Genomic DNA, 10421 nt, shown 5'->3' with positions numbered 1-10421 from the left:
GCGGTGTTGCATCTTCAACATTGATGGCAGGCGGTCTCGGCGACATAGCACAATGGGGTCTTGGTGTTGGATGTGTGTTGATGGGCGCGCGCAGGAGGATGGCACTGTCTGGCATCATGGTAGCACCGACAGCAGAAGAGTTTAGCAAGGTTAGTGCATGGGTCACTCCTGAAGATGTAACGGCGGAAGATGACGGCGACAGAGTATAGAACGTGCACATGTGGTGCGCGTTGTGGGTCTGCTAGACCGGTTGGTGCTCCCAACTAGCTGGCGGGTGGCTTGGTGAGCCCACCAAATTACTTGATCTATGTTGGCGCGAGGTCAAGGCACATCATCGAGCTTGGGTGCCACATGCATTAAGTGACACAGGAGTAGTCGCCCACTCGGTAAAAAAATGCTTAAGATCTCACAATGCTTTTTTTAGGCTACGATCTCACGATGCAATTGTCACTTTTATGATACTTTGGTAAACAGATTCAAATGATTTAATTGACTACAATGGTTGGTTATCTTTGATTTTTTATATTTACTAGAAATTATAACTTTATGTGCAGTACGTATGTAGAATCCAGGCATCAGCCTCCTTGTAAGCACAACAATGTAGATGAAAGACAGAAAAGCTCTGATGAATGTTTTATTTCCTACGATACACCATGAACGTGAGAAACAAACGTTTCTTAAAGACACTGACTAAAACAGTGGAGGTTTGATAGCAAGGCCATGAACAAAACAACTGCGAGTTGTTTTATAGCACACACCTTAACTAATTATCTTTTAAGAGAGCAGGGAAGCTTGCCAAATCTGTGTTGATTACCCCAGCATCTTCAGTTCATGAATACGTAACCAGTCGTCTCAACTTGCAGCGAAGTCACAGACCAAGAGTCTAACAACGGCTACATTTGGCACTTTGTGACCTGCTAAATTGCGAAATAATCCATCACTGCCTTGAGTATTTAATAACATATATATACAGCAGGATGGTCGATGGTTCAGCTCAGATTAAAATTACGGAAATACTAACGCCCTCTGGCAACTCGCCTACATGCATGGATCCTCGTCCAACCATTTCTGCACGAATCCTGGTGCGTTCTAGCAGGTTTTTTATGCCAGGTAGGACTGGGCTGGTGTGTGGGCATTCATCCGGTCACCCACATGCCCGTTTCACCATGCGGAGCGGCTGAGGTGTGGGCGTTTAGCAGTTCGCCCACAAGCCAGTTTTCACGCATGCAAAAGGGCTGGTGTGTGGGCGTTTATCAGTTCGCCCACACGCCCGTCTCTTCTCCCACACCCAAAGCTGTCAGTTGCCATGTGTGTTGCAGCGTGTATGGCAACTGTCCTAGCGTGCTTGTAAGCAGATGACAACTCTCACTTTTTACTTCGAGTTGCCATGTGTTCTGCAGGGTACATGGCAACTGCCCTAGTTGCTTGTAAGCAGATGGCAACTCCCTCTTTACCCGAACATGTTTTTTTACATGCCTTTTTTATAGTACTACATGGCAACTGCCTAGTGCTAGTAGGTGGCAACCCCTAAAGTTTTTCAAATCATAGCAACTGTAGTAGACCAGACAATACATGGCAACAACTGCAATTGTCCAAAAATGGCATCCAGCACTTGACCTGAGATGGCAACTGCAGTTGAGCAACCATGACAACTGTAGTTGTCAGACATGGCAACTATAGCTCAGCAACATGACAACTGCAGTTAAACGAACATGGAAGAGGGTCCGGACCATGGCAACTGCGAGGACGCATGATGACTGTTACGTGAAGCATGCGGGACCATGAGTACGGGCGTGTGGGCCTTTTCGATTTTGCCCACACGGAAGCGTGTGGGAGGGACCGCGAGACAAAAAAAGAGGCGTGTGGGCATTACTTGTTTTGCCCACACGTAGACGTGTGGGCTGATTCTCTTAGACACCATAAAAAACGTGTGGCCAGATCCCTTAACGCTCACACGTGTGGGCGTTATCGGTGTTCTAAAATTATTTGCTTACCCTCTGCATAATGGTTGATTGTCTTGTTCTATAAGCAGGGAAACTTGGGGTCCAAGTTCCAGGCTTCCAACCCATAGGAGGTTTCTTGGCATGCAGGGAAACTTGTGTTCCAAGTTCTAGGCTTCCAACCAATCGGTGGTTTCTGAATTTGATATCTGATTGGTATGCTGCACACTGATGTAGTGTCATATGTCAACAGACTTCAATTAAAAAAAATCTGGATGGAAGTTTCAGGGAAACTTCCCTGAAACCTCCAAATTTAGTATTAATTTATCCATGTAGTATACCATCAGAATGGGACTTCTCAGCTATATAACATCATTGAACGCTGGAGTACCTCATACTTCTGTTCATCCATTTGTCCAAGACATTCGAGCTTGTTAAGTTCTAGTAGTTTTATTTGTTGCAGAGTTAGTACCAGAGAAATGGAGCCACAGGAAGGAAGGAAAGGGATACCATCTCTGCTGTCCTCGCAGGGGGAGTGCATTGCCACCAACATCACACAGGTGCCTACTTTCTCTGTATATAGTCATTATTCCTTCACTGTACAAAGCTTGTTATCTTTAATCTGCAAGTAAATTCTATGCCTTCCAGCTCATTGGTTGGACACCACTGATAGAACTGAGAAACATCACTGAGAAAGACAGCATAGGTGCTCGGCTGATTGGGAAGATTGAGCCGTACCAGCCCCTTTCCTCTGTGAAGGATCGGAGTGCTCTCAGGTGGCTGCTCTTTTTTACTTTCCTTCCCAGGAAGAAATTCTTCACCTCAAATCTACCATACGTAACGTCATGAGTCTCGACAGCAATATGAATGGATGAACAAATTTGCAGATTGATTGAAGATGCAGAGGAGAAAGGCTTGATCACACCTGGCATCACAACACTGCTGGGGGTCACAAGTGGTAATCTTGGCATCGGCGTGGCGTTCATTGCTGCTCAGAAAGGATACAAGTTCATCGCCCTCATGCCTGCTAAACTCTCGCTTGATAAGCAGATACTGATGCGATACCTTGGCGTAGAAGTGGTATTAGTTGGTAAGGAGCTGAGGTACCATGCCCCTCATATCACGTGCCAGATGGTAACATGCTTGTCTCCTGCAGATGCTGTACAGCATGGATTCAAAGCTTTACTTGATAGGGTAGAACAGATGAAGAAGGATGTGGAAGATGTGTATGTTCTAGATCAATTCACCAATCCTGCAAATCCCGATGCCCACTTCAGATGGACTGGTAAGTGGTAACACAATATATTTGAACTAAATTGGATGCAGTAGCAGTAGCGTTTGAGTAACTTTAGATTGTTTGACTATAAGGAAAACTCAGTCGAAGACTACGGACTGACTAACTTATAAGATGTTGAAATAAATTGATGGATGATATGCAATAAATGTTGCTATGTGGTGTTGGCCTCTGCAGGATCACACTTCCATGCAACATTTCTACTCTTTATTTTTATTTAAGATTCCTGGCTAAAAACTGAACCTCAGCACTAATGCATCGAACTAAATGTCCTTAGGACCTGAGATATGGAAAGATACAGCAGGCAAAGTGGACATATTTATAGCTGCTTCAGGTTCAGGAGGCACCATCACAGGCGTGGGGAGGTATCTCAAGACGAAGAACCCATCTGTAAAATTAATATGCGTTGAACCAGCTGAAAGTCCAGTGATTTCAGGCAAGAAACTACTACTATGATAAATATATTGAATAAATGATATTCCTACTATACATGTTTGGTTATAAACCTGGCTACCTTTCTTTGCTTGTAAATAAGTAAGATCTTCCCTGCCTATGATCTGTAGGTGGCGAGCCAGCCTTCCACAACATCCTAGGAATAGGGCCTGGTTTTGTCCCAGAAATATTGGATAGATCCCAGATAGATGAAATTGTAACAGTAACTACTCAAGAAGCTATGGACATGGCTAGAAGATTGGCAAGGGAAGAAGGATTGCTTGTTGGCATATCTTCAGGGGCAAATGCAGCTGCCTGCTTAAAGGCAAGCTCTTTTTTTCCCAAGAGTCTAGGATTTTATTTTTTAGCAGATAGTACAGTGAAGGCTATATAAATCCACTTATTTATCCAGTCCTCTGATTCATGCCCTTCCTGACAGGTTGCATCAAGAGAGGAGAACAGGGGAAAGATGATTGTGACAATGTTTTCCAGTGGTGCAGAGAGGTATCTGAACTCGGAGCTCTTTGCGCAGGTTAAGGAAGAGTGCGTCAACGTCAACATGACCTTCTGATGTCCATATCAAGGCAATGACACCGTAGGGGTGATCCAGAAGTCTAGTGTTATCTTACACTGGCTTATAAGAAGCGGAGGTCTCAGTTACTCAAATACCAGACACTGTTTTGTTAGGAGACAAAACGAAATGCACTAGCGTGACAAGTAAATACTCCCTCTGTTCACAAACATAAGATGCTCTAACCTTTTGTGTGAATCGGATGTATATAGACATGTCTTAGTGTGTTTATTCACCCATTTCAGTCTGTATGTAGTCTATATTGAAATATTCAAAACATCTTATATTGTGAACGGAGGGAGTATCTTATAATGCCAGGTCACAGAGGGTATTGATTGTGTGATTGTTTGACGAATTAGCTCATCACAGGATGGGCTGGTCCATCATTGTATGACCCAATCCCTTGTTTAGTATTAGACTTATTCTTTTATGAAAGATGAGATGGTGATATGGAGCAACCCATTCAATTCCTCAAAGTGGGTTACGTCCATTCACTGACCAATTCCTCAAACCAAACGCCTCAGACTTATCCATCACCATAATGCTTATAAGAAATAAAATAAATCAAATGAAAGTTGTCGAAAAGGAAACTAAATTCATCAAGATATCTGATTAACTGTCTTGGATATTTTTCCCAAGCAAAGCAAAATAAAAAAATTCTTGTAGAGTAAATAATTGGATTTTTCTTGAGTTATTTTTTTAAGGGAAAGAAGGAAAAGGCAGATTCAAAATAATTTTTTCTTCGGACTTTCCCAAACACAAAATACCTCCTTGTATCGCACTCTCAAATGAGAGTGGAATAAATTCGACTTTCATATAATATCTTAATAACAGGGAGGGCGGGGAGAGATATTACATGTGGAGGACGATTACATAGTTCCAGTGTTGATAAATAATGGGTAGCTCTTTTTTAGTTTTTTGTGGAGGAGGACATCTTGACCAGTAAGCAGGAGACGTCAAGAGAAGACTGCAAAAGGCGAGTCCACCATGCATTGCCCCTCTCCACCCAAAGCTTGCAAGAGATTTTCAATCCAAAAGTTTTAGCAGACATGGCTAACAATTACTGTGTTAGCTTCTTGCTGTTCCTCACAGCACTGATTTCACTACTACCCAAATCTTACCCAGAGTCCACATATCAATATAGTGATGAACACCAAATCCTTCTGGGGCTCAAGAGATACTGGGGGAGCTCACCTGTGCTTGGCAGATGGAACCTTACTTCCTCTGACCACTGCAGCTGGGGAGGAATTACATGCACAAAAGGTGAGGTCACTGCCATTTCCCTTCCACAGCAAACCTTTAGGAAACCAATCCCACCATCCCTTTGCCTCCTCAAGAATCTTACCTACTTGGACCTCTCCTCCAATAACTTCTCTACTTCATTCCCTACCATACTCTACAATTGCTCCAATCTGAAGTACCTAGACCTTTCCAACAATGCCTTTGGTGGGAAACTCGCAGCTGACATACACAGTTTATCAGCAAAGCTAGAGCATCTCAACTTATCAACCAACCATATCATGGGCAAAATTCCACCATCCATTGGATGGTTTCCGAAGCTCAAGTCACTGCTCCTCGACAACAATCAGTTCAACGGAAGTTACCCAGCAAAGGACATCAGCAATCTGACAAACCTCGTGGTGCTGACACTAGCGGAAAACCCATTTCTGCCAGCTCCATTTCCAGTTGAGTTTGGCAAGTTGACACGCCTAACATACTTGTGGCTGTCAGGTATGAACATGACAGGTGAGATCCCTGAGAGCCTGTCAAGCCTCACAGAGCTCAGCCTCTTGAGTGTGTCAAATAATATGCTGCAAGGCACAATTCCGACATGGGTATGGCAGCATAAGAAGCTTCGGTGCCTGTACATGTATATCAACGGTTTCACAGGCAAGATTTCATCCAGTGTCACTGCCGTAAACTTGGTGGAGCTTGATGTGTCCTCAAACAAACTAACAGGGACAATACCAGATGACTTTGGTAGGCTCATCAACCTTACGGTGTTGTTTCTCTACACGAATCAACTTCATGGGTCAATACCGCCGAGCATTGGCTTGCTGCCGAATCTCAGAGACATCCGGCTATTTGAGAACATGTTATCTGGTTCCCTTCCACCAGAGCTTGGTAAGCACTCACCACTAGGCAATCTTGAGGTCTGCAACAATAATCTCTCGGGCGAGCTGCCAGCTGATCTTTGCTCCAACAGGAAGTTATATGACATCGTTGTGTTTAATAATAACTTTTCTGGAAAGCTTCCACAATCGCTAGATGGCTGCTATCGGTTGAACAATTTAATGCTGTACAACAATCATTTTACTGGAGAGTTCCCCAAGAGCCTCTGGTCAGTGGTGACAAATGAGCTAACAGTGGTTATGATCCAAAACAACAATTTCTCTGGCACATTTCCTACCCAGCTACCATGGAACTTCACGCGTCTTGACATAAGCAACAATAGATTCTCTGGTCCCATTCCAACTTTAGCAGGCAAAATGAAACTATTCAGTGCGGCAAACAACTCTCTTTCTGGTGAAATTCCCTGGGATTTATTGGGTATTTCACAGGTAACAGATAGAGTTGGGGTAGCACCAATTGAAGAGAAGCTTGTCCAACATCGTCTGAGATGGTTTCGGCATATCCAGCGCAGGCCTCCAGAAGCTCCAGTGCATAGCGGATGGCTAAAGCATGCGGAGAATGTCAAGAGAGGGCGGGGTAGACCGAATTTGACATGGGAGGAGTCCGTTAAGAGAGACCTGAAGGATTGGGGTATCACCAAAGAGCTAGCTATGGACAGGGGTGCATGGAAGCTTGCTATCCATGTGCCAGAGCCATGAGTTGGTTGCGAGATCTTATGGGTTTCACCTCTAGCCTACCCCAACTTGCTTGGGACTAAAGGCTTTGTTATTGTTGTTGTTGTTGTTCACAGGTAACAGATGTTGACCTTTCTGGAAATCAAATTACTGGATCAATACCCATGACAATTGGAGTGCTAAAGCTCAACTCACTTAATCTAAGTGGAAACCAGATATCTGGTACTATACCTGCAGCATTTGGATTTATATCAGGGCTAACCATCCTTGACCTCTCCTCGAATGCGCTATCTGGCGAGATCCCAAAAGCGATCAATAAGTTAAAACTGAACTTTCTAAACCTCTCCATGAATCAACTCACGGGGGAAATTCCAACATCATTGCAAAACGAAGCATATGAGCGAAGCTTCCTCTTCAATCCAGGCCTCTGTGTCTCATCGAATAATTCCATCCCTAATTTCCCGATTTGCAGCGCAAGAGCAAACAACAACAATGATATCTCCAGGAGGCTTATAGCCCTCTTTTTTGTTCTTGCCAGTATCATGCTTGTGGGTTCGGCAGTTGGTGGTTTCTTGCTATTAAAGAGGCAAAAGAATACCCAAGATCCTCTATCATGGAAGCTGACCCAGTTCCATGCACTGCATTTCACAGAGTATCATGTTCTTTCTGGGCTCTGTGAGCAGAACTGGATTGGAAGTGGCAGGTCTGGCAAGGTGTACCGAATTTGTGTTGTGGATGGAGAAGGTGGTAGTAGAATGGTGGCTGTTAAAAAAGATATGGAACGCCCAGAACCTTGACAACAAGCTCGAGAAGGACTTCCTTGCAGAGGTCCAGATATTGGGTGAGATCCGGCACACAAACATTGTCAAGCTGCTCTGCTGCATCTCAAGCTCAGAGGCAAAGCTTCTTGTCTATGAGTACATGGAAAATGGTAGCTTAGACAGGTGGCTGCATCAGAGGGATAGAGTTGGTTCACTGGCACCTTTGGATTGGCCCACCAGATTGCAAATTGCCATCGACTCGGCAAGAGGTCTCTGCTATATGCACCATGATAGTTCACCCGCCATAGTGTACTGTGATGTCAAGTCTGCCAATATCCTTCTGGACCCCGAGTTCAGAGCAAAGATAGCTGACTTCGGGCTTGCTCGGATTCTTCTCAAAACCGGAGATCCTGAGTCAATTTCTGGCATAGGTGGTACCTTTTGCTACATGGCACCAGGTAAGAAATAGAAATGCAAACTCAAACTAGTATATATTTAGGATGTGCCATGTGCTAATCGGAGACTAGCTTTTTTGCAGAGTATGGATACCGGCTTAAGGTGAATGAGAAGGTCGATGTCTACAGCTTCGGAGTGGTCCTGTTGGAGCTCACAACGGGGAGGGTGGCAAATGATGGAGGCTTGGAGTACTGCTTGGCAGAATGGGCATGGAGACAGTATCAAGAGTATGGCCTGTCAATTGATCTTCTTGATGAAGACATTCGAGATCCAGCCAACATTGAAGATGCATTCGCAGTGTTTACGCTAGGTGTGATCTGCACAGGTGGGCAGCCTTCAGTGCGGCCATCAATGAAGGATGTGCTGTACGCTCTTCTCCGGTTTGAACATAGATCCAGGGAAAGAAGCCCGCGGCATGTTGTCTCTGAAGAAACGTCACTTCTAGAATCCTAGGCTAACTGAAGACGTAGAGGAATAACAATATTCCGGTTGATGGAGTATAATCTATAGAATTTCCAGGTGCAAATGATGTACTAGGTGATTTTCATTTTCACTCTTTCACATGCTAGTTTACCTTATCCATTTTGTGTCGACATAAATCTTGTGAAGTGTATAAGTATTGCAGCCACAAACTGCTGAAAGACAAATTCCAGGCTAAATACTGAAAATGCACGCAGTTATTATTCTATATACAGACCAAATATTCGCTGAAAATGTACATAAATGATATGGATGTTGGACTACAAAATCACTGGGTTTCTTTGGCCAGTGTGTGTGTGTGTGTGTGTGTGTGTGTGTGTGTGTGTGTGTGCCGTATTTAGCTCTTTAGAAGGCTGGTACTGATCAAAGTGGGTGGGAAATTAGCATATTATCGTGAGAAGAATAGATAGGTTATGCTCTGATGTGCTAAAGGAACACTTGGCATTTATAGGGTAATGTTTAGGCCACGACGCTTGCTTACGCAGAACTACTGGTAAAAAACACAATAAAACATCTGAACTTCTAGCTGCCTCTTGAAAAAAATATCTAAACTCACAAGGTAAACATAAATTGCTACTCTTTCTTCAAGAGAGAAACATAACTGGAGCAAGAGCATGTATGGAAGAGTCTAGAATAGAGTAGAAGTGTGTGAATGTAATGTAAATCTATTTCAAAAAAAAACATAGTAATTATATTCTCCATTAGAAGAGGTGTGCTAAGTTTAATCATGAAATCTTCTAGATACTACACATGGTAGGATCTGATTCTGATGTAATCAAGGACAACTCCAACGGCATGACCTCAAATGGTCCGCGCGGCTCGACAATGAATCGGCCAAGAGGAGGGCCCGACTGACCGTTGCGGCGGAGAAGAAAGCCTCTGCCGACTACGCCGCCGAGGCCGCGACCGCGCAGCACAAGGCTTCCGTTGACCAGAACGAGGTCATCCTCGCCAAGGCCACGCAAGCAGGGACGACGCAGGCCCTCGTCATGCTAGGGTTGTGCTGAACCGGGCCGGCCATTCTCTCCGCATCCGCCATGGCCGCGACGAGCACAGGCTCGTCGGCCGGCCGTCCTCTGCAGTTCCAGTCGCCGAGCTCCTCCATAACACCGGAGACGGCCAGTTTTCATGCGCCGCCGGATGGCAGCGTGATCGCGCCGGCCACTCCCCCCAACCCGGCTGTCATCGACCTCAACGTCATGCCTGGGTTCAGTGGCGCTGGCCAGTCGTCCGATAGGATGCAAAGGAAGCAGCCCCGGTCGATCCTACGGCTAACCTTCCCGGCGCCCGCAACCTGTTTGAGAAAATGCCAATCCCGACACCGACGGCCGACGACCCTGAATACACCGCATTTATGGAGAGCGTCATCTTCGAGGGCCATGGCCAGGCCTTCCACCCCGATGGCCAAGGCCAAGGCTTCAATCCCGACGAGACCCAAAGCCAAGACGGTCGCGGCCAAGATGGTACGGACCACTATGGTGTCCACGAAGAAGAAGAGGCCGACGACCATGGCAACTCATGGCATGAAGATGACGACATGTATTGCGAAGATGAGGAAGAAGAGGTCAACATTGCGGAGGAACCATTATTTATCGATGAGCTGATCCAAAGAGCCGAGGCACAAAGGAGGAAGTAAAGCATTCGCACGGGATCATACAACAAAGAAGAGGGCACGTTGAT

General features: G+C 45.1%; 1 protein-coding gene and 1 pseudogene across 1 annotated transcript; both read left to right on the top strand.

Annotated features, from left to right (window-relative positions):
• Nucleotides 1–2280: 2280 nt before the first annotated feature.
• LOC123137025 (cysteine synthase) lies at nucleotides 2281–4667 on the top strand. The gene is made up of 7 exons (XM_044556559.1): nucleotides 2281–2500; nucleotides 2589–2716; nucleotides 2828–3030; nucleotides 3097–3225; nucleotides 3512–3670; nucleotides 3798–3991; nucleotides 4106–4667. Exons 1-7 carry the CDS (start codon nucleotides 2420–2422, stop codon nucleotides 4235–4237), a joined length of 1026 nt encoding a protein of 341 aa, XP_044412494.1. The 5' UTR covers nucleotides 2281–2419; the 3' UTR covers nucleotides 4238–4667.
• A 347-nt stretch (nucleotides 4668–5014) lies between these two features.
• Nucleotides 5015–8994, top strand: LOC123137024 (receptor-like protein kinase HSL1; annotated as a pseudogene).
• The last annotated feature ends 1427 nt before the right edge of the window (nucleotides 8995–10421 follow it).

This window comes from Triticum aestivum, chromosome 6B (genome assembly GCF_018294505.1).
Source record: "Triticum aestivum cultivar Chinese Spring chromosome 6B, IWGSC CS RefSeq v2.1, whole genome shotgun sequence".
NCBI lineage: Eukaryota > Viridiplantae > Streptophyta > Magnoliopsida > Poales > Poaceae > Triticum > Triticum aestivum.
Note: the sequence above shows the minus strand (reverse complement) of the source record. Positions and strands in the feature narration are given on the sequence as shown.